Below are 25,840 nucleotides of genomic sequence, written 5' to 3' on the forward strand. Positions count from 1 at the left end.
TAGGCGAGGAGGAATATAATTGCCCCCAACAATCATTCGCCCCACATGGTTACAACATAACAGCATCAACACACTTGCTTGTTGTGGGTGGAATGACTCAAGTGTTGTAGGACTCACGCGGTGAGGCCGACCTGGCGAAAGCGCCCTGTGTAACAACGTTCGTTGCCGCCTCCACCCCAGATTCTCTCACTGTCCCCCTCTACCGTGACCAAGTCTTCATAATCACACTCTCCGATGCACTGAATTCGCTGTTGACTATTAGGGCTTTAAGGTCTACATTGCAAGTCACAAAAGGATGCCTCTTTTGAACACAGTAACCTGCTGGCCCATTTGCATCATACGCACTGCACTCTGCTATCTACTTGGCAAACGTTCTTTGCAGCAGGCCTCTTAACACTCTGAACTAACTACACTGAAGTCAAAAGACCTCTCAAATTGTTGATCTCAGAAGAGGTCTAAATCAATGAAATGTATTTGAATTGAATAGAAATGATACTTTCACACAAAAGTAAATTATTTGGTTTACAGGCAGATATTGTCTCTCACAGGATGAGTGCAGTGTTTGAGTACGATCGTATAGTATTCATTTGAGGAAAAAACATGGGCACAAGTCGACACTTTTAACACGTTTTAGTTGGCAGATGACCTGCAGGAAATAATTAAGCATGGATTTATTTTGTGCAAGCACCATCACCCTCAGTCGGACTAATCAATCCAGTGCATGACATACTAAAATATGTTTTCTATCCAAAAACGGCGGGGGCAATGGCTGTGAAGAAGGGAACCCCCCTGGCAGTAAACTCCCCTGTTGCTCAATAACTTATGTACGGGGTCGGGGTGTTAGGCTTTTGCTGCAAGTTGTCTTTCTGCCCACCTGTTGACTGCTAAACGGGAAGGTGTTTCTGGTCTCTTGGACTAGGCTTTTACAAGGAAATGCGATGCCCTCCGGTGGCCATTATGCCTATGCACGGAACACCGGATGTGAAAGAAAACTTCTCTGTAGAGGGGGACCGCAGTGCAAGGGTAACAGTCCAATGGAAGGACTCTCCTAAAGAAAGTTCAGTCCAGGAGTAGGAAGATGGCACACATCTAAGGGGCACGCAGAAGGTTCAAGAAAGAAACATCCATTGAAATGTACGAAACAAATATTGGTCACTGCTGCCAAATTCTGAAACAAGCGCTATTTAACATCCGGACTATAGGAACGCCAACCGTGAACGGGGGAGGGGGAGGGGGAGGCACACGGCGCACGCTACCGGCAAATCTTAGACTACGCGTGACACATTGTTAGAACTGTCCCGAGCCCCGCGACGCTCACCGCCACAACAGATCCCCCACGGGTCTGCAGACCAGCACCCGCAACCTCAGGCCTGCGCGGGCCGGAGCAGGAGCCCCGGTGCCAACGCACACTCGGCCATCCTTTACAAGAGTCGTGTTGGACTGCACATTAGCGCCGCTCGGAAATCTTGAGCCACCACTGTCCGGCGACGAGCCGCGGGGAACCCGTGAGAATGTTAGGGAGGAGGGGCACCACAATGCCGCCCAATAACTCTCTCGCTCCGCTACCGCCACCCCCTCATAAGCCACACCAGCAGGCCGTGCCTGAAACCGGCCGCGGACCCCAGAGTGCACCGACGACAATAACGAAACCTTAACCACTAGAGCATCGATCGCCAGAAGACCCATACCCTGCAACGCTGTGGCTGCCGTTAAACTGTGGCAATGTAACCTGAAAACCCCACCGAAACTGCACTTAAAACCCATATGGTGGACGGCCCTTTTATGCACCGAGCAGGCTCTACATCCGAGCCCGTTTGAGGACTACCCAAAATGTTGCCACACACTAAACACAAGGACCCCCTCTACTGCAGGTTTTTCTCCCAGATATCGCTCCAAACCCGGCGCCCCCAAGAAGCACGCACTCGGCGCGATGGCCCACCGCACAGGGCCCTCTCTGCCACGCAACCACACCAAGCGCATCACCCCGCCGCTATGTATATATATATATATATATCCCCATAAACGTTAGTTTCTGGGTGCTTACAAACTCACTTGGCCTTCCATTCCTGCAATGCCCCCTATGGCTTATTCAGTAGATTACATTAAAAGCCCAGAATTTGAGAGCCCAACTGCTTATGGCAAATAGTCGCTTGTTGACTTTAACTATGATGGATAACTCATATTTAAGTGGCCAATCTGTAAAGATGTATATCTCATTAACAAGGAAACAAACGCATCATTTAAGCAAAGGATGTTACGACATTTGTGTCTGTCTGAAATGTCCTGCCTGGTAAACTTGAGAAACGCTACACGACTTAACGGTAAACAACGGGTTGTGTGGAGATGGAGAACACGAACGGCTTTGTTGGGGATATTATATATGTACCACCGTTGACACAGTGAAATGGGGGTGAAGACATCGCGAAATTAACTCCTGAGTAGCAGAGAAGAAATGCTTGGTTATTAATTTCACGCCTCCCAAGGCACTCCGTTGAATATGCTACCACGGATATCGCACCTCTCATGGGCCTGGTGCGCCTGTCCCGCATCGGTCCGCGCCCTGATGCAGCCAAACCATGCCCCCCTCGAGCAATAATCCACGGGAGTGCCCACACCAGCACATACACCCGAGGGAAGGGCTCTCCATGCTGTGCCCACCAACCCCCCGCAGTGCAACCGGGCCAGCCAAGGAGCACACGCAAAGCTCCCCCCACCCCTCGTACTACCAAGGTAGGTGAGCAGAACGGGCCGCCGTGAGCAACCCAACAGACAGGCAGGGGGCCACAACAGCGACACCACCGGACTCACTGTCCAACAACACCACCCCGGATCCGCTACCAACGCTCAACCGGCAAAATCGGGCCTCGAATATAAAAAATAGTCGCACGCTAGAAAAAGCAGCCACAAATTAAGGTGAACTAGGCCTCTCACGCACCTAACCCGGTGCCACTGCACCTGCTGCACTAATGACAGTCGCGCCCCAGTACCGGGAGCGGGAGCTGGAGAGAGCTCTCTTCTAATCCGCACGTGCAGAAGCCTCCGCCGCGCGGTCCCCATATAGCCTTCCTTTGTCAATCAGGCTAAATTGAGCGTGGCCCTCGAGCGTCATGCCCCGCCGCACAGGACCCCGACTACCGCCTATGAGTGTGGGGGGCGCTCACTCGCAGCATGCAGCATCCCCCATGCACTCACCTCGAAAACCGACGAGGCCGGCCACCAACATAACCCTCCTGCCAATGCCTGCCCGTGAGACCCCTGTGACCGCATCGGTCCAAAGCCCCAACGAGGGCGCGAGTCACCTCCGTTACCCCACTCCCAACGGACATCAGCCGGGGGCCCAGACAATTTGTCCCGCAGTTGCAGGCACGCAGCCTGCGAACACAAAACTCACCACAACCAAACGGGCGAAACAAGGGACGGTCCCGGCGCGACCAAACAGCGAGACGGGCACGCGTGTCCAGGCTGGAGCGGCGCGCATGGAACAGAGGAGGAACTGGGCGAGGGGGCCTCCTAAGTAGAGGGGGGCAAGCCGCGCCCCCCCCGCCCCCAACGGCCCGCCTCCAGCTCCACACTATTGGGGGTCAAAACCCTAGTGGGCGTAGCCTCGCGCGCGAGGCAGCAAGGGGGAAGGCTCCGACGGGCGGCCACTAGAGTGCTGCCCTGCTGATGTCCCACTGCTTGGGACGCGGGCAGCGGCATTCCAGACAGTTGGTGGGCCGGGAGCTAGGAAGTGTGATGAAAATCTAGGCGCCCCTTGTCGCCAAACTCCTGCCCAAGAACGACACTTGGAAATTGAAGCGCGGCCAGCTCCGCTTTTAGGGCACTTGAGAAAACAAGCCCACACCCGCGGCATAATGGCGCGGATTTCGCAAGCACTGGGGCTGACAGACAGTAAGTAACATAGTAACACACCCCTCCCTGGGAGAAGGCCCCTTCCGGACCAGCAATCCCAAACCGAAACAGGGGGGGGGGGGGGGTTGGGCGGGAGTGATGCCAGGAGAACGGGGGCGATGCCAGGAGAGCGGGGGCCTCCTGAAGGTATCCGCGAGGGCTGAGCCCCACTCAGGCAATAAGAACGGTTGTAAACAGCAAACAAAAAAGAGCACACTGGGTTAATGTCCGTGCTGTGCAGATTTGAGTGCATCCAGAATATCCCAACTAGTTTAAATAACTCCCACGGAAAATTATTGCCAGGGTGACGCCAGGATATCCACGTGAGCTAAATACAATGAAAGGAAATGGAAATAATTCCCCTATCATATGTTAATCCGAAAATATGGCGCGAGTGCAGACAGGCTGTGGGCTCTTCTGTCTAGTAGTAATTCAAGTGCCAGTCGCAGCAGAGAGACCTGGTATTGGAAGGGCTTCGACTCTGAGCGTCTTTCTCCGTCTGCCCCATACCCTGAGCATGTACTCATGTACATACACCGAGGGGCAACCTTGGGCACTCTGTGAAGCCCTCACGGAATGAGACCGTCGCCACCATCAACCAGGTCGTGCCGTCGCCTTGGTAGCACCACCTTTTTTCTTCATTATTTGTTTATGGGTGCCTTACTGTTTTTATAGGACGCGACGTCATTTTTGAAGCCAATAAAAGAGAGGAAATGTGCAAGAAAAAAAACTACAAGTATGAGTGGCTGTGCTGGGAGCTGCCTCCCCCGCCCTGTTGGCTGCTGCCACCAGGGTGCGGCTTCCAGGCTTTGGCAGGGGTGCAGGGTGCACAGACTAACTAAGGAGCCTTGTGCGGTGCCAAAGAGGCAAATGTGACGGGCTGATTGGTGGGAGGCAGCGCCGCGGGCTGCGCGGTGGGGTCTGCAGCGTGACCGTCTAAAGCCCGGATCCCCCGTCCCCCGTTTTCGAGGTGGACTCCCACTTTCGGGAAATAAGGCAACTCGAGTAAGCATAGGTGGGGGGGATAAACTGCAGCGGCTCACACAATTCCGTGAGAGGCGACACCGAGCCTCCCGGGTCAGACCAGCCCTCATACTGCACGTAGGGACAAATGGTGCATTTTACAACACTTTTTTATTTATTATAGAGCTATGTCGAATCATGAAGATTGGAGACATCGCTGCATGGCTCAGAGAATTAATGAATAGTTGGATGGGTGAGGAGAGGGTGGATAAATTACTTCAAGAATGGATGACAATGAATAAATACTTTTAGCTACATGGAGCAAATGGTTTCAATGCACTGACCACGGATGAGTATTCTGGTTTTCATGTTAGCTAATGCATTATGATTTAAACATCAGCATACCCAACCGCATGTACTTAATTTGACCCGGTGGTTGCAGGAGGGACCCACCAGCATCATTTTTGGGGGTCACTTATCTTTCCTCAACAGACTTTGACCCACAGCCAGAGAGAGAGAGAAACCTCAAAAGGGGAAAGAAGTACAAACAGAAAGATGGAAAACAGTGAAAAAAGGGAGAACACAGGAAAGAAAAAACCCCGAAAGAATGAACTAAAGGGTAGGGAGGGTCTCGTGGCGGATTAAGAATATAAAACGGTATTCCGCATGCGTTTAGGCTGCATGCCTTCCGAACACCGTCATTAGAACGAACGCGTCTTTGGTAAGCATCCGTTCAGCACGCAAGCAGGACCGGACTGGGAACCGAAACCGGCCCTGGCAAGCTGCTCGGCCGGGCCCCCCTGGGGGTGAGGGGGGTGCAGCTGAGCGGTTTGCTAGGAACGGCTTCGGCCGATTTTGTTACAGGGGGCTGATTTTCTCGACCCCCGGTAACAAAAACGGCCCCCACCCTGGCGGCCTACCGGGGAAACGCCCGGTGCCCCTACTGCCAGTCCGGCCCTGCACGCAAGTCAGTATAATGACTTGCCTTAGGGGGGCGCAAGGCTAGATTTTGGAATAGTTTCATTTACTATTCCAACTCCAGTCTGCGCAACAGTAGACAAGGTCCTGAACTTTAAATCCAACACCGTTCCACCAATGCGCCACCCTACAGCAAGTTGTTGTAACAACTTGCGTGCTGATGAATGCGTGCTAAAGATGCATTTGTTCTATTGCCAGCGCTGTGAAGGCACGGGGAGATGGGGTAGGGGTATTCAAAGCTATCTAAGATCAACAATGTGTCCATGAGCTTGAACCCCACCAAGGGAAAAACTACCGGCAGCTGGCCAACCGACTAATCGGAGACAAAATATTAGACAAGGTAAAAGTACCAGAAAAGCCAATACCGTCATCCAGCAGTCAACTTAACCCATCTTAACAAAGGCTTCTATCCTCTGCCCGGATCACGCACAGATTCGGCTTTGTTTTACATTTAAGGGGCTCGTCGGCCATTGGAGCCATTTATAGATTGACTACAGATGTCAACCCTTGCATCACCTAAGAATTTAGGAGTTGCTGTTCAACTTTCCTCTCATGGGTGCTAGAGGTGGAATCTTGGGGAGCACAGTATGCTCTAAACAATCTTTCCGAATTATGTACCGTAAGGGTCACTAGTTCCTCCTTATGAGCAGGAATTAGCGAGCCGCAATGGCGACAGCACCAAGAAACTACCAGAGACCCAACATTTTGTGATAAGAGAAGGACTTGTCTGTTGAATTTTATTTTACATGCCGGTTGTATAAAATACCTTCACACCACAAAAAACAGTTTCGAATTACAATGATTAAACACATTCAATAATTAATATCATTACAGACTCACGTCCTAAGCACATGCGGAATACCGTCATACATTCTTACACACAGATAGACAGTGATGTATTCATGTGCACATGGACAGGGTGGGGATCTTGGGGCACAAGCATGTGGTTTTAGAAGCTCAGTACATACATATGGACAGGCAGTGTAAGGAGCTTATGGCAAATGGACAGGCTGTGGGGAGCTTGAAGCACGTGCACAGACAGCGAGAGGAGCTTGGGGCACACAGACTGAAAGGCTTAGGCCACTCAGAGCTTCAGGTATAGACAGACCATGTAAACAGCTTGGAGCAAAGAGAACGCCAGGGTATCCAGTGGGTGAGCGACAGCATCTTAAAATTAAATGGTGATAAGTCTGAAATCCTTTCTTCCTTCTGGCAGGCATCTGGCTATCCCTATGGTGGCTTGTAGAGTTAGCCCAACACTTTTGACCAAGAATACGGGGCTTCTCTTTGATCAGAATGTATCCTCCTCTAAACGTATCTCTGAGGTTTCTGGTACTTGTTTTAATCTACTAGAAAATGCTCAGAAAAATGTTTCCACTACTTCCACTGAAAGTGCGCAGAACCATAGTCCAGGCTCATTACAACCCGCCTGGACTATGGCAAAGCTGCCTACTTTGGGTTTCCGGATTTCTTATGCATCACTTACAGATTGTGCAAACCTCAGCAGCAAGGCTAGGCCTAGTCCTATCCAATTTTAGAAAAAAGGAGCATGTAAAAGTCCATCCTTGATTTATCTTGCCAAAATTCCAAGAATAATACTGTTCATTCTTTAATTATCATCAGTCCATTAAAAAAATAATCACTTGGGAGTCTTGTGTTTCTTAATTAATCCAACATTTTTATTCAATCAATGCTTTTTATCAAAAGCAGACAACGCAGCCCAGACAACGAGTTTCGTCCCTACGGACATCATCAGAGCTCAATGTCACGATTCAGTCAGAAGACTACGTTAATTTCTCTGTTGTGTTTATCAAGGTACATCACAATTCACATAAATGTTTCATATCCCGGTCTCATAGATCTCGTGCTGTCAGTCCCAACAAGGTGTCCATGGAGACCTCCTGACTGCTGCTCATCCAGTATCCATCTAGCCCTACCTGGTAGTGTCCCCATCTCATTTCACCTCAAAGCCATTCATTGGCTCCATGTGACTGAACACTATAGTTTGAAAGAACTTTCTTTTGTTCACTGGGCCATCTACAATCCTGGACCCGCACATATGAAGGATGCATTCAAAGCCTATAAGCCTTTTGGTGAAGGTCCACTCTTTCTAAAAACAAGCCTCGGAGGTCACACTTTCCCCTTCATGGCAGCCAAACTCCGGAATAATCTTCAAATGTCTATGAAAACCACGTCAGAATTTTCAGCTGTTAGGAAGAAACTTAAAACGCGGCTTTTTCTCTTCCAACCCCAGTACCAGGACGCCCTTTGAGGCTTTTGCATGCTAGATCAATTTAATCATAATAATGATGGGCCATAATTACTGATCAAATTACACGGATGGGGCATGACACTGACCCAAGACTCTGATGGCGCACGATACTGACCCAAGCTCAGTGGTGGGGTATGATTACTTGACCGTATCATTCTATTATTGTCCATAATTACTGACAGACATAATAACACTGACCTGGTATGATTACTGACCTAACAATATTATGATGAGCCATAATTATTGACCCAATAATACCGAAGGGGTATGATTACTGAACCAATAAATGTGCTGGGGCACGATTACTGACATAATAATACTCTGATGGGGTATGATTACTGAACCAATAATAGTGCTGGGGCATGATTACTGAACCAATAATAGTGCTGGGGCATGATTACTGAACCAATAATAGTGCTGGGGCATGATTACTGAACCAATAATAGTGCTGGGGTATGATTACTGATCTAATAAAAGTGCTGGGGTATGATTACTGACATATTAATACGCTGATGGGGCATACATGCTGAACCAATAGCACTGACGTGATACGGTTACTGACCTCAATGATTTTAATGGGATATTCTTACTGACCCAAAAATGTCCTGATAGGGAATCATTACTGATCTAGAGATACTTTGCAGGCATGATTACTGACCGCATAAAGCTCTGATGGGACATGATTAATGTCTGCATAACACTGTAATGACATGTGATTACTGACCCCAAAAAGGTTTGATAGGGGATGATTACTGACCCCAAAAAGGTTTGATAGGGGACGATTACTGACCCCATAAAGCTCTGATAGGGTATGATTACTGACCTCGAAAAGCTCTGATAGGGTATGATTACTGACCCCGAAAAGCTTTGATAGGGTATGATTACTGACCCCGAAAAGCTCTTATAGGGTATGATTACTGACCCCATAAAGCTCTTATAGGGTATGATTACTGACCCCGAAAAGCTCTAATAGGGGATGATTACTGACCCCGAAAAGCTCTGATAGGGTATGATTACTGACCCCGAAATGCTCTGATAGGGTATGATTACTGCCCCCATAAAGCTCTTATAGGGTAGGATTACTGACCCCATAAAGCTCTGATAGGGTATGATTACTGACCTCGAAAAGCTCTGATAGGGTATGATTACTGACCCCGAAAAGCTTTGATAGGGTATGATTACTGACCCCGAAAAGCTCTTATAGGGTATGATTACTGACCCCATAAAGCTCTTATAGGGTATGATTACTGACCCCGAAAAGCTCTGATAGGGGATGATTACTGACCCCGAAAAGCTCTGATAGGGTATGATTACTGACCCCGAAATGCTCTGATAGGGTATGATTACTGCCCCCATAAAGCTCTTATAGGGTAGGATTACTGACCCCATAAAGCTCTGATAGGGTATGATTACTGACCTCGAAAAGCTCTGATAGGGTATGATTACTGACCCCGAAAAGCTTTGATAGGGTATGATTACTGACCCCGAAAAGCTCTTATAGGGTATGATTACTGACCCCATAAAGCTCTTATAGGGTATGATTACTGACCCAATAAAGCTCTGATAGGGTATGATTACTGACCCCGAAAAGCTCTGATAGGGTATGATTACTGACCCCGAAAAGCTCTTACAGGGTATGATTACTGACCTCATAAAGCTCTGATAAGGGATGATTACTGACCCCGAAAAGCTCTGATAGGGGACGATTACTGACCCCATAAAGCTCTGATAGGGGAGGATTACTGACCCCGAAAAGGTCTGATAGGGTATGATTACTGACCCCGAAAAGCTCTGATAGGGGATGATTACTGACCTAAAAATACTCTGATGGGGTATATATAATTACTGATCCAAAAAACAGTGATGAGACAAGATTACTGACATACTCTCACTGTGATTGGACGTAAGTGACCAAAAAGGGTTTGGACGGGGAATGAATACTGGCCTGATAGGAATTATGATGTGGCACCCACGTAATATTACTCTAATAGGGCATAATTACTGTCTTACCACTCATGGGGCATGATTAATAGCCCCACAACACCCCGAAGGAAACAGGCTTACTGAGCCAATAACAGTGGGTGGATACGATTACTGATCTTATAATGCTCAGTTGGGGCACAACTTCAGACCCTGTAACACTGGTGGTGCATGTTTAGTGTTCCAGTTCCAACTGGACATCGCTTTTGAATCACAGCATTCTGAGGGGCCATGGTTACTGACCCAATAACACCGATAGTGCACGATTTCTGACCCAGTAACATTGATAGTGCATGACTACCGACACAGTTAACACCAATAGTGCATGATTACTGACCCAGTAACACGACAGTGCATGATTATTGACATAGTAACACTGATAGTGCATAGTTACTGACCCAGTAACACTGATAGTGGATGATTACTAACCCAGTAACACTGATAGTGCAGGATTACTGACCCAGTAACACCAATAGTGCATGATTACTGAACCAATAACACCAATAGTGCAAGATTACTGACCTAGTAAAACCAATAGTGCAAGATTACTGACCCAGTAACACCGACAGTGCATAATTATTGAACCAGTAACATCGATAGTGCACGATTTCTGATCCAGTAAGATTGATAGTGCATGACTACTGACACAGTTAACACCAATAGTGCATGATTACTGACCCAGTAACACGACAGTGCAAGATTACTGACCCAGTAACACTGACAGTGCAAGATTACTGACCCAGTAACACCAATAGTGCATGATTACTGACCCAGTAACACGATAGTGCAAGATTAATGACCCAGTAGCACTGACAGTGCACGATTACTGACCCAGTAACACCGATAGTGCAGGATTACTGAACCAGTAACACCAATAGTGCAGGATTACTGACCCAGTAACACCGTTAGTGCACGATTACTGACCCAGTAACACCAATAGTGCAAGATTAATGACCCAGTAGCACTGACAGTGCACGATTACTGACCCAGTAACACCAATAGTGCAGGATTACTGGACCAGTAACACCAATAGTGCACGATTACTGACCCAGTTACACCGACAGTGCACGATTACTGACCCAGTAACACTGACAGTGCACGGTTACTGACCCAGTAACACTGATGGTGCACGATTACTGACCCAGTAACACCAAATGTGCATGACTACTGACCGAGTAAAACCAAAAGTGCATGATTACTGACCCAGTAACACCAGCAGTGCACTATGAATAGTGCACTATTACTGACCCAGTAACACCGACAGTGCACGATTACTGACCCAGTAGCACTGACAGTGCACGATTACTGATCCAGTAACACAGACAGTGCATGATTATAGTCCAAGTAACACCAAAAGTGCATGATTACTGACCCAGTAACACCAATAGTGCATGATCACTGACCCAGTAACACCACTAGTGCATGATTACTGACCCAGTAACACCGACAGTGCACAATTACTGACCCAGTAGCACTGACAGTGCACGATTACTGATCCAGTAACACAGACAGTGCATGATTATAGCCCAAGTAACACCATTAGTGCATGATTACTGACCCAGTAACCCCAAAAGTGCATGATTACTGACCCAGTAACACCAATAGTGCATGATTACTGACCCAGTAACACCAAAAGTGCATGATTACTGACCCAGTAACACCACTAGTGCATGATTACTGACCCAGTAACACCGACAGTGCACGATTACTGACCCAGTAACACCGACAGTGCACGATTACTGACCCAGTAACACCAACAGTGCATGATTACTGTCCCAGTAATATATTAAATTATAGCGGGATAATAGGGATATTTTTCACTGTGGGGGGCTGAGTGACATCAAATAGACATGGAGAATTAAGTTTGAGTTGTCTATGATGTCACTCAGAGATAAAAACATCAGTTATTCAATCAATGATCTTTATTCGACAACATTAATGGTCATAAAAGCATGCATAACAAGTACAAATTTCAACCTAATAGAAGCAATAAAACCAAAAAATACAAAGATAAACATCTTAAAATCCAAACCACAGCAAACAAAGCACCACATTTACGATTTTCAAGTTTTAAAACGCATACATTTTCCTTAGCTTCATAGCTCCAAAAATAGAACTACAGTACAACAAATATCTGGAGCAGCTAAGAGTTCATTTTCTTATTCATTCTTTACCCAGCCATCATTTTAAGTTATGTGTGGGCCCCGAAATGGTTTGTCTGTGCTCACAACTCCTACACAGGGGCAGAGGAGTATGGGGGAGCTATACATAACATGGACTTTCCTTTTGTGCCAATTCAAGTCATGATTACATTACCAGATAGTGAACCACTTAATTACTGGCCAAACAGCAAGGGCGGATTACTGTCAGAATAACACTCTGCCGTGGTGCAGATGGGGGCATGATGGATACTGGATAGCATTTGCAGCTGACTGATGGAAGTGGGTAAATACTGTCATAGGCTTTGTCTACTGAGACAAAATGCCCCAACTGCTGACCAATAGGGGCTGCTTACTGGCATAACTGTCTAGCCAATGCATGCTAACTGGTACGAAACACAGTCATGTCTACAAAACAAGCATAGTAAAAGTGCAAAGCCTCTTTGTAAACACATATTTGTCTGTTTTCTGTTTCAGAATCTCCTTCCAGGGGTGCAGCCGCCGGACGCCATCATGCTGGTGCTACTCGCTGGGATTTTTGTGTGCCACATTGCCACTGTGGTGATGCTTTTTGTGTCCACCATCGCCAACGTATGTATGCCAGCTGCACATGTCTTTTAGGTTGCTTGCCCACGGAAGCTTGTCCTGTTGTAGCACGTGCTGTATCCATACTACGTAGGGTTGGGAGCCCAAGCGGGAAGGGTAACCTTTCCCATGTATACACAGTTGAAATGTCGTATGTAACGCTCTTCGGTGGGGTGCTGGGGCTCTTGTGGGAATTGTATTGGGATGTTGGTACGAAAATAATAAAAAAATGTTTAAACAAAAAAAAACTATGAGGCAGCAAAAACAAATAAAGGCACTGGCTCGCAGGGTGACTTTCCTGTGCAAAAAAAAAATAATCCATACTACGTAGGGTAGTCGATTAACTTCTGCGGCACATGCACTTTATGTTCTGCTTACATTTCTGATCCAAATGCGGATTATATTTTGTTTGGAAGGAAGCTTGCACTCCCGGTGCACATGCTGATTATATGTGTGAAAGGAGACTTGCTCTGAAACCGCACATGCAGTTTTGTGTGAGAAGAAAGCTTGCGCTCCAGATGCTCATTCATACCTTACTTTTCTGTGGAAGGCTGCTTGCACTGTTACTGCACCTGTTGTTTACGTTCTGCGTGCTACGGAAGCTTGCACTCCAGGTGCACATGCTGATTATATTTTGTGTGGAAGGACGCTTGCATTGCTGCTGTACACATTGTTTACGTTCTGCGTGCTACGGAAGCTTGCACTGCCGGTGCACATGCTGATTATATTTTGTGTGGAAGGACGCTTGCATTGCTGCTGCACATGTTGTTTATGTTCTGCATGCTACGGAAGCTTGCACTCCAGGTGCACATGCTGATTATATTTTGTGGGGAAGGATGCTTGCATTGCTGCTGTACACATTGTTTATGTTCTGCGTGCTACGGAAGCTTGCACTCCCGGTGCACATGCTGATTATATTTTGTGTGGAAGGACGCTTGCATTGCTGCTGTACACATTGTTTATGTTCTGTGTGCTACGGAAGCTTGCACTCCAGGTGCACATGCTGATTATATTTTGTGTGGAAGGACGCTTGCATTGCTGCTGCACATGTTGTTTATGTTCTGTGTGCTACGGAAGCTTGCACTCCAGGTGCACATGCTGATTATATTTTGAGAGGAAGGACGCTTGCATTGCTGCTGCACATGTTGTTTATGTTCTGTGTGCTACGGAAGCTTGCACTCCAGGTGCACATGCTGATTATATTTTGAGTCGAAGGACGCTTGCACTGCTGCTGAACATGTTGTTTATTGTTCCGCGTGGGAGGGAAGCTTATACTCCCGGTGCATAAAGTGATTATATTTTGTGTGGATTGACACTTGCTCTGACACTGCACATGCATGAGCATATTTCTAATGCCCCTGCAGCACTTTTACGCCGCTGGAGCGTCACTTTTGTGTCCAGCCCATATTTACAAGGCCAGACAAAGCCACCCTGTGTCGCTTTTCATGGCCTTGTAAATATGGAGTTAGGCAATGCCTTACTCTGCGTGGAAGGGGCGTTCCATGAGTGTTCCTACGCAACACCCTTGATTTTTTACACTTCCCCAGATTTACAACATAGCGTAAATCTGGGGTAACGCCTTCCCAAAGCTGGTATAATGAGGAGAAATGTGTACATTTCTCCTTGTTTTTATCTCTTTCCACATGTGCTGCAATCTACAACACACATAGAACAAGGAAAACGCCTCCTTGGATTGCTTTTGTGCAGGAAGGCGTCCCTTCCTGAACCAAAACAATCATGCCAACAACACAAACACCCTTGTATCATGGTGAAGGGTGCCTGTGTTGGCACTCAGCTGCAGTTTGTGAGCCGGCCATGGCAGAAAGGACAGGAATGTGCCATATCTTGTAGATACAGGGCATTCCTGCCCTTTACTTTTGAAGGAGGGCAGCGCAGCAAGAAGGCTTGCGGTGCTGGCATGTGCCAACATATTTTAAATATGCCCCACAGTTTTTGTTCTGTGCGGGAAGTAAGATTGCACTCCTGATGCTCACTCGTACCATAATTTATATTTTGTGTGGAAGGACGCTTGCACTGCTACTGCATATGCTGTTCATGTTCTGTGTGGGACAGAAGCTTGCACTTGTATGTTGTGTGGAAGGACGCTTGCACTGCTACTGCACATGTTGTTCATGTTCCGTGCAGGATGGTAGCCTGCACTTTAATATTGTGTGGAAGGAAGCTTGCACTGCTACTGCACATGTTCATGTTCTGTGCGGATGGAAGCTTGCACTTCTATGTTTTGTGGAAGGAAGCATGCACTGCTACTGCACAAGTTCATGTTCTGTGTGGGCCGGAAGCTTGCACTTATATGTTGTGGAAGGAAGCATACACTGCTACTGGACATGTTCATGTTCTGTGCGGGATGGAAGCTTGCACTTTTATGTTCTGTAGAAGGATGCTTGCACTGCTAGTGTATATGATGTTTATGTTCTGTTCGGTGTGGATGTGTGAGATTCTGCTGCGAATGTGGTACCTGTTGTGTGTGTACGGACCTTGCACTGCTGCTTATGTCCTATGTGGAGGAGAAGATTGCAGTGCAGCATATACTAATAACGTTCTGTGACGGAGTAAGCAGTACTGCTGAACAGGTGTCTGAGAGAAATACTTCCACCACTGCTGCACTTGTACGTTATGTTCTTTGTGGAGGAAAGCTTGCCCTCCTGTATCATTTAATGTGTGTGCAATGTGTAGATGAACCAATGCTGCTGCACATGGAGTGAGCAGTCTATCTGGAGGAAATCTTGCACTGCTTATGCACACTGTGGGGCTTATTTGCAAGCCCCTTGCGCCACCGGTGCGCCACTTTCAATATGGGAAAAAGTGACGTACCTGCGGCGCAAGGGGCTTGTAAATAAGCCCCTGTATGTGTTATTGAAACATATACATTACTTATACTAGCCATACCCATACCCAGTGTCTTTGTCCATGTTTACATTGGTTTATTTTTGTAAAGCTGTTTGGCGGGGATCACTGGATTAGACTGGAGCGGCACTGTCTGAAGCAGCCATCTGCATCCCTAGTCATCATAGTTTCAACCATTACATATTGTTGTCAGTCCTTATTAGTATTACACCATTTGAGGAATGTATTCTCTAATGTTAAGGTCTGGATGAGGAACAACAACGACGAATCATCTGGGATATGGAAAAGTTGTGCGGCTGGGACGTGCGAACTTCTTTCTGGTCTAGGAGAAAATGAAGGTGAGAAAATACTTTTTTTTAAATCCAAAAACTTTGCTCGCACAGCGAGTGTTGTTCAATGCCCCCAACCCGAAGCAGCATTGACTCCTGTGAAATCTCTTTCTCTCTAACCCCTCTTCTTTCCTCGTCCGCTAGGCGCTATGAAAGCCGTCCAAGCGTTTATGATCCTGGCCATCATCTTCGGCTGCATCGCCCTGATGGCCTTCATTGCCCAGCTCTTCACCCTGGATAAGGGCTGTCGCTTCTACATCACTGGCAGCATCATGCTTTTCTGCTGTGAGTACCGTCCCCCAATACACCCCCCACCCCACCTACCAATGTGCTCCAAGATGTCAGGGTACCCACAAGCAACCAACAGCTAGCCTCAGCTTCTAAACCGACAGCTAGCATCGAGGCTCCAGACAGCGCACACTTCAACAACTAGCACCAGGAAGTCAGCCTACACTCAACTCCAACAAGGGAGCCAGCTTCTACATTTCCCTGAGGAACTGAACTGTCAGGCAAGACCTCTGAGCAGCCGAAGTGGTGTCACAGGCAGTTATATGACACTCAGAAGCTTCTGGACAGTCACATCTTCTGAATGCAGCATGTTACTATAAATGGAATTATAACAGGCAGTTAAGCAACCCAATGCAAAAACACAAAAGCTAAATACATATTCTCTTTAAAATGCAATCACAGACTGGTTAGATGCAAGGTTACAAACTTGCTATTCTGATTTCAACCCCATTTATATAGTTATCAAACCTGCATAGTGTGAATTAAATAATGTATTATCTGGCTAGAGTAAACTATGTTTACTAATGATGGAGCACTGGGCCGACCTTATCATTTATCCTGCGATTAATCTTAATTGCCTGAGACGTAATGGGAAGTTATTCTCAATCAAACAATTAAATTTACAGTGTCGCCCATTTGGTCACACATTAAGGGCCAGGAATCTATAAGTAAAATAAAATGAGTTTTATTACAAATTAAGGGCCAAACTGATATATATGAATCTCAAGAACATGATGTGAAAATACAGAATTACTACAAGTAAACTGAAACATCTTAGTAGGATACAGAATACAAGAAATTCAGTTGCAACAATACAGAGTTAAGAGATGGGATGATCAGTGTACAGGTTTCGAACCTCCTATCTATACATGAATCCATTTAAAGTTGCTTAAACTAGTCCCAAACTAAAGTCAGGAAATCTAGTTAAATATGGGAAAGTAGGAAGGTATCAGCATACTGGTGGCTTCAGTAAAAGTTGACCAAATCGGGACAATGCACAGCATAAAGCAAAACAATGGAACTATGAGCCGAGGGCAGTACCTCTCAGAGTCCAAAGGGTATCTGCTCTCAAGAGTAAAGTGTGCCCACCAATTAAACCCACAGAACATGCGAGAATTCCACGTCATCAACTCCAGTAGTTTTCCACCATCTCACAATAGAAATTGTCAACTTCACTTTATTTTCCTATCCTACGGTTTGATCATCAGGACGACCTTGGATACACAGGAGTTGCACGTAACATGAGGCCACTTGCCAGCTAGTAACACCGCCTGTGGAAAAATACCATATAAAACATAATTGTGCATATCATATCTGAAGTTGTTCCAGATTAGCAGTGAACAACAGATGGTGCTCTTAACTCAGCCTGCACACCACCTGTGTCCACTGAGGTGTCTCTTGGTCACTTTGCCCAGGCATCTGGCAGTGTCAAAACACATCTGCTTGGCTTGTGCACCATGCCCTCTCACCTCCTATGGGTTTCAGCAAACCAAATCATGCTGGTGTGATGCACAAATATTCAAAGATTAAAAAAAACACTTAGAAAAATACATTCATTTCTTGCAGACGTGCAGATGAGGGGTTTGTCTGCAAGTACAGGGGTATGGAGGAGCTGAACTCCTTTCTGGCAGCCTGCAGTTGTGTGTAGAGGAAGGTCAGGCGTTGTTCCGGGAGTCAGTGATCTCATCAAAATATTTCCAATGGAGGGGGCTGATTTCCTTGAGCCCTTATAAACTCAGCACCTAAACCGTCAGCTAGCACCAGGGTTCAAGCCAGCCCACCGACAGCTAGCACCCTCAGTGGTGGAGGGCACAATCGCAGCCCGGCACAAACCCTGGACTGGAATGCTAAATACTGGACTGAAGGGCTGAAAGAACAGACACCTGGATTTGAACCACCTCCAGAGATTAATAGGGAAGGGGGGAGCATGTTGAGCCAACACACACGCACCAGAAAAGTTAACCCTGGGTCCACGCCACTACGCTAAGGGCAGTGGCTGGTAGAGTAATCCAACTGGTGAAAGCACCCATGTGAAGGAATACTAGGACCATCGAAGCGATCACACCATTAGAATAAACAACAGTGGGGCCAAGCAACTAGGGCCACTAAGCCTAAGCAGGGGTTAGAGGTTGATGGGGGACCCCGTAAATTTTGCACACAGAGGAACCAGAGGCCCGCAGACGCTGCTTACTCTACAAAGGAGGCGGCTGGTCTGCTGGACAGATTGAAATGAGCAAGCTAGTGGGCGCGAAGAGCGCAGACCATGAAAGCTACAAATGCGGGAGGGTCCAGACACCAACTCAAGGCGACCAAGCACTAATCACCAGGCAGGATTGGAGACATGCCTGGAAGACCCATACCGCAAGCAGGCGAGGCAGGGGGATGATGGAGGCAAGCATAACACTCACCAGATAAGCAAGTTAGAAGGAACAGTCAGCAACATAGATACAGGGGTCTAAATGACCACTTTTTATCAATGGCGTTATGGGGTTACCACCATGGGTAAGCAAGATGCGAATTAAAGATAGGACTGAGAAAGGGATGAGGCAGGATTAACCCCATCACATCAATTTTTTCTGCTCTACTTTGAGCCGATGGTGCAGCCAATTCTGAAAATATTACTGCCATACGCGGAGTTAAATTAGGTGAGCTCGACTTTAAACTTTCCCTATTCGTAAATTACATTTTAGTGACCTTGCCCGCACCAAGACCACCTTTGTATGACAGATTTTACAAAATCCCGGGTTTAAACAACATATGACCTAGTCAGAAGTTCTAAGAATTAACATCCTAAAGAGCAACGAGCCCTGGCTGAGACCTAACCCGCCATTATCTGGAATCAAAGCCTTATTAAATATTGAGGAGTCCAACTAGGTCCAAAAATAAAAAGTATGCGCACAACACATTTCCCACCTCTTTTAAACAAAGTCCAAATAACCTGCACAGCTGGCCCAATGACACTTATTAACTCTGATGGAATGGGCGAATAGTTTCAATAAAATTATAATTTTGTTGAAGGCTTTCTTCCTTTTTCATGCCATACTAATCCAATTAGACCTTCCCATTTTGTCACAATCACAAAATGCACGTCTCAATTTCATAAAAGGAGGGGAAATGCAAGGAAAGCTACAGGTACTGCTTACAGCTCACTATGGCAAGGAGGGCTGGGTGGTACATTACTTTTCTGTCTAATAACAGGTTCCTCATCTAAGTTACCTTTTAGAGTAAAAGAAAGGAGCAATAGGTAGTAGTGTTCCTTAAAAGGGAATATACCGCACAATCAATCTATCTATAAGTTATAACAAGTTTCAGTGTGAATCAGTCTAGTTCTAGAATTCAATCGGGGTGCTAGGGTAGCTTGAAACACCTACTACCAAAAAGGTGTTATTAGCATATTAGAACCTAACATGCATATTACTGAGACAAAAAACAAAGCTAATACAGCACACCCTTAATAGTTACTAATAATCCAAACACAGTATTGGATAGATCATACATGAATATTTCAATGCAGAAGGCAACACCAGTTCATACGAGCAATCTAGTAAAAGGTCTGGCACACAATGAGTGATCCAAAAAGGGTTATCTGTTGATTCGTCAAGTTCTTTTTATTGTTTCTCTTAAATAGGTTTCCCAGCGCACAGACTTGCCGACACGTGTTTTGTCTATCTTAGACTTTATCAAGGCGAGTTGAGAAAATCATCACAGTGTAGTCCAATGCAAATGAATCATAAGTCGATATCCATTAGTTAAAAATCAGAGACCAATGTCGTATAGGTAATGGGAAAGTCCAAAATAAAAAATGAAACAGTAGCGAGTCCAAAGGGGTCTTCCGAATGTGTCCGTACTCATGTACAGAACAATTAATAGGAAGTCCGATATTATATCCAGTGAAAAAATATGTTATTTGTACAATCCCAGATACCGTCTTATGGGGATAAAATAGCTGTAGAGTATAGTTAGATGCTCCAGTGTTTTGCGCTGGACGCAAACGGGAATTTCCCAGGGCTAAGTCAAGCCCGGAAGAGAAGATCATCGTAGTAGAGCAACCGAGTCCATCTGTATGTAAACTGTGGGGTGCTGACCTGACATAGATCGCTGAGGGCTTTGCAGATAGTCACCTGTTCATTGCAATGGTAAATAATACTAAAAACTGAAGGGCACTGGAGGAGAGACGGATTGGGAAAAGGGGGGATGAGTGTTAACCAATACATAAATAAATAAAAATGTAATGAAACATACAAGATAGGGTGTGCTAGGAGCCAACTGCTAGCCCCGTGTTAAACATTAAATGTGATTATTAAAGCGTTCATATATCACCAGCACGTGTGAAAAAAAGGCTAGCTCGCAATACTAGTGTATACTATAGAGAACATTTGTCCTGTATAACCAGTGCTTGAAATGGAAAAATAGAAGTGCGGGTACTAGAGTACCTGCTTGTTTCTGAGAAGTGCCGGTAATCTCCAATTAAAAGCTACTTTCACTCTCAAAATAAAAAAAAGTGCCGGTGCTCGGCACCGGCCTATTTAAAGCACTGAGTATAACTGGGTCATTTGGGAGTGGGTAGAGTAAAACGATGTTGCGCCGATGGCCTCGCCGCATCGGCAGAATGGCTGCAGCCTGATTTACTTACTCTCGGTTCTTTCCTTCTTTCTCCGCAGGGCTGTGTATAATGATCGCTGCATCCATCTACACCGCGCGCTTCCCCCAAACATTCTCATCAGATTACTACCACGGCTACTGCTTCATCCTGGCCTGGATCTGCTTCTGTCTCAGCTTCCTCGCGGGACTTTTCTACCTTGTCCTGCGGAAGAAGTAAGGCTTGCCAGGGCATGGGGGCCCCCTCTCACGGGCAAACAGCACAATACTCCCACCGCAGCTACCACCTCATCCCATCACATCATGCCAGAAACGGAAGGAAGAAGCTCCGCGTCGCCGAGGAGGGTGGACGTGCGTGCCACGTGTAGAAGGGCCGCCATCTTAGACAGGGCCGCCACTTTATAGAACCAACTGATACAACGCCAAGGACAATGAAAAGCAATGGACCGTTCAAGCCCCCCTTCGTTAGAGCAGCGGTGTTCATGTAGTAACCCCAATAGCAATACACTGTGGCTTTTGTTTTTTTTGTCTGGTCTGTTTTTGTCAAATGTCAGCATATTATTAGTATTAACGCTCACATCTGAAATGGCTGTTAAGTGCGCACAGAAACCATAACATCAAGCAGAGTGCTATAATTTCAGACGTTCCCGTTAGTTTGAAGAGGTGTGGAAAAGACAGACATGCCTAATGAGATATCAGGACAAAATGCAATACACACTGGGACAAGCTTGTGTTTTGTAAGGAAGGTGACTGGCTGGACAATCACCAGCTCGGCATACCTGGTCCTAGATCCACCCAACAGTCACACGGACAAAGCCAGGTCTCTGTCGACCATCACTGTGAGCCACTGCACTGGAAATTCTCACTGCCCAATGTCCGTTGCTTCCCTCCAATGTAAGGCTCTGTTCATTAGACACCCGTAGTCATTGCATAAGAGAGCCTGGGTTGGGTAACCTTGCTTCCCCGCGTTACGCTTCCGTTCCAAAATCTGAAAATAGCCAATCTTTTGGAATAGCCAAATTCAACCCCATAACGCCTTCTAACCGACATCTTCTTTCTATTCCCAATCAATCGGAGTGTTGGACTGTAATACTACATTTTGGATTTATAAAATAAAACAACCGTCAAAGTGGAGGTCAACAGTGAAGGCGTAATACAACTTTTCCCTGCAATCCTAACGCCTGATTCACAGTTCGTCTGTCCCATAAACATCTACTTTTATAGCTCTGCATCCAGTACGTTCAGTGTTCCAATACTCTCTATTACATATCTCTATAAAATAGAAGTGAGTGCTCCACATAGCCTTTCGCCTTACTTCTGAACCTCAGGGGTGTCCATCAACACCACAGACATGGATTCAGTGTCCTGGTATCTCTGAAGGGTTGGAAGCCTACCAACACAGGTCCATTTCCCGGTAAAAAGGAGGGGCTCACATCAATCATTGTACTCCTCAGGGTTCTCTCTCTCACCCGAGGGTTTGCTAACCCTCCATGAAAGGTTGTCTTAGCACACATACAGTCAGTGGCCCCGAGTTTGGGTTTGTTTACACTTGTATATGACCAGAGAACATAACTGACTTCTCTACACTTTTAACCATAGACATGTACTAATCTTGCAGTCAGATAACTGGAGGCAATGTAGTGATGGGGTTTGTGGTGCAGTACTGACGTTCCTTTCATCCACACAAAAGACGTGGCACATCGCTCTAATTTGTCTATCTCTATGTCACTTGGTGGCACAGAGCAGATAATACCTTATCGTTGAAGACCGGTTATGGGAATATGATTTATTTAGGCCACAGAGGTTGCCACTCGCAGACTGAACAGATCTAAGCCACTTTATGCCAGGAGATCACGTTCCAACTGCAGTGGCAGAGAGGAGGCTGCAACGCGTCCACATCTAGGCCATAGCTCTAGCTCCAAAGTGGAAAAGGACACCCACTCTCCTTCCCCTGGTGCCAGTTTTACTTTTCCATGTGAAAACATACCGCAAAAGCATCTTTTGCAAAAATACTCCAAAATATACGCTCCCAACAATCTCGACCTTACAAAAATATCTCCCTACCAAAAGGCTGACCTGTGCTTAATTCCTAAATTCAGCCAAACTCGCTTCACACAGATTCTAGGACTCTGTTTACTATTCTCACATCAGTCCTATACATTTGGTGGCAAATGCTTATGGGTCTGTAGGAATTTGTGTAGGAAAATGTGTATGTGAGGTTGACATTCTAGCAGTATGTGTTTTTTGGGTGTTTATACTTTTGTAACATTATTTTTGCTGTCTACACTTTCACATGCTACCCATTTTACAATGCTCATCTCTCATCCATACAACATAATGCTGTGTGGATTTGGTTTGGGAGACAGGACAGCACGACCTCTCTCTAGTTTCTTTCTTCTGTCAACATTCCATTCAAGCTACCAGCATCGACTATGTCTCAAAAATCCAAAAGTTGCGAACTTCTCGTTTGGCGGAGTAGCATCTTTGTTGTACACACACAATGTAAATATTTTTATACAAAATGTCTATGACTTTAGGATTAAAGAACTTTGTTCTGTTCTCACCGGTGTCCAGTTTATGTCTTCTTTTTCAAAGATGGTATTCACTGTTGGAATGTAAATCTCGTACAGTAAGGGGAAAGCAAATAAAGGCACAGATGGGCGCTACACTACCGGCACATTAAATTAGAATACTTGTGCATAATAGGCAATTCTGGCTTCCTCCTTTCACCACTGCTCACCCTCTGATAACAGGCCAGGGTCAAGGAACAGGTTACCACTGAGAAAGCACAGGCAGTAAAAAAGCAACACACAATTTAAACCAGGCAAATAATAAAATTAATACTTTCCAGGTAAACAAATTCAAGAAAAATAGGAATGTAAATCACCTCAAACATACAACACAAGCAGAGCCTAAAGTAATGAATTAACTTGGCAAAACCAACAAGTCTGGCTTGGCTGCAAAACTGACTATAGGCACAATTACCTCATGCTTGCACAAATGTGTTCCAAACATTTCTGTAGATGCTTCAGCCACAACATGATGTTCTCAAAAGCTCAAAGCACCGTGGCTCGGTATCTGCAGTATGAAACGCAAAGGCTGCCCACAGAGCGCTAAAACTGTCTGTAGCCAGACACTACAAAGAGGGCTGTGAGGTTATGTGGTGTGAGGCAGAACAGCCATGGATACTGGATGAGTCAGAAAACAGCTAGTCAAATGAAATGAACACAATTGGGTTGATCTGGCAGAACATGTACCTTGGTTGCATGAAAATAACAGGGGCGACTCAGAGCCAGCAGCAAAAAAAAATAAAACACTTAGGGGCCTATTAGGATGACGGGCGGACGACCCTAGCGGTGCTGGGACCAGCTGCCAGTGGTGCGGTGGTCTCGCACCAGGAATTAGAATGCCACCGCCACCGTGGCGGTGGCATCCCCTACTCCCAGTATTGGAGTATCTACCATGTTAGACCCCTTTTCCGCCCGGTCTCCTGTGAGACCGGCGCAAAACCGGCAGACAGTCTTTCCGTCCACCGGGGTCCCCCCCACCATCCTAATATGGTGGGGGGGAAATGGGAGACGGGCGGAGAATAATGGCGGGCGCATCGCTACCGCCATATGGGTGGTGGCGATCCGCCCGCCATTATAATAGACCCCTATATCTTTATCAATTTAAGTCACTGGCTCAGCCAGCGTGTGCGGGGCGGGGCCGAGGCATGAGAGGGGGGAGGAGGAGTGCTATGTGCACTCCACAAGTGCTCATGTGTGTTTGGCCGGCCGTCTCAAGCTGACCAAAACACACATGCGCACTTGAGTTTCTCTAACCCGGCTGTATTGATCAGCCGGGTTAGAGAAACCCCACAGACTTCCAGACTAGAGCGGAGGATCTTTCCAGCTGCTCAGGCCAATCCACACACTTCTCTGCAGCGCAGGGATTGGGTAGTGAGTCTGTGATGTAGTCACAGTGTCTGCGGGGACAAGAAAGTCCCAGCACCGAGGCGCGACGCGGGAGGCGGCCGGCAGCCGGCAAGTTGAACTTTTTAATAAAAATTATTATTTTAGACAGTCCCTAGCTAGCTACTTGTAGCTCACACATGATAATTACCCGTCAATTGGTTTGACAAATTGCAGCTGTCAAAATGCTGAGGCAGCAGTGTAAACAATGCCTGAGAAGATGAAAATGCAGGACCATGTAGCCCACACTCTTCTGAAAAACTATTTGTTTCATTTACTACTTCTTTGTTTCCTTCTTTTGCTTTCTTTTTCTTCTGTCAATCTTTTTATGTTATTTACTACTTTTTTCTTCTGCTTGCTTTTACTCTCCTTTCTCGCAATTTTTTTCTCTCCACGTTCTCTTTTCTCTTTCTTTCATTCTCAGCTTTTTCAACCCCTTCTTTGTCTTTCTTTTTCTTCCTGTCTTTCCTTTTCAATTTCTTGTCTTCATTTTAATTTTTTCTTTCCTTTTCTCCATCCTTCTATTTTTTTCCTTATTTCTTTTTTCCTCTTTCATTCTCTCTGGCAGTCTTGCTGTAACCTTCTTTCCAGATTTACTCCTTCATGTTTTTTCTTTCTCGCTCCGCTTTTTACTACCTTTCTTTCTCGACTTGAACTCTATTTGGTCCCCTTTCCTTCGTCATTCGTTTTTTAGGTCTTGGCTAGCGAAGGCTGCGCTTGCGCAGTCTCGCTCGCGAGATTTAATGACTTGGAGTAGTGGGGCTTGAACCCGCCCCTCTTCTCCCCTCTTCTCCATTGGCTGTCCTCTTAAATGCTGGGCAGCCATTGGAGAAGAGCTTTGTCTCTCCAAACAAGCCCCGTCTCTTTCGGATTCGTGGGAGTGTTTTTTCAATTCTTTCTCTCCTCTGGAATGTAAACATTCCAGCCAATGGCAAGAGGAGAGAAAGAAAAACACGCCCCCGAATCCAAAAACGCCGC

The 25,840-nt window shown here is 46.2% G+C and overlaps 1 protein-coding gene across 1 annotated transcript in view; it reads left to right on the forward strand.

The window, feature by feature from the left end:
• Positions 1-23,472, forward strand: part of EMP1 (epithelial membrane protein 1) — a 46,770-nt gene extending 23,298 nt beyond the window's left edge. The window contains exons 2-5 of the mRNA XM_085601198.1: positions 12,721-12,834; positions 15,935-16,031; positions 16,167-16,307; positions 20,972-23,472. Of these exons, the coding sequence (XP_085457324.1) occupies positions 12,757-12,834; positions 15,935-16,031; positions 16,167-16,307; positions 20,972-21,129 (474 nt within the window). The 5' untranslated portion in view covers positions 12,721-12,756 and the 3' untranslated portion in view covers positions 21,130-23,472. The remainder of the gene's footprint in view (positions 1-12,720; positions 12,835-15,934; positions 16,032-16,166; positions 16,308-20,971) is intronic.
• The last annotated feature ends 2,368 nt before the right edge of the window (positions 23,473-25,840 follow it).

This window comes from Triturus cristatus, chromosome 4_2 (assembly GCF_964204655.1).
Source record: "Triturus cristatus chromosome 4_2, aTriCri1.1, whole genome shotgun sequence".
NCBI lineage: Eukaryota > Metazoa > Chordata > Amphibia > Caudata > Salamandridae > Triturus > Triturus cristatus.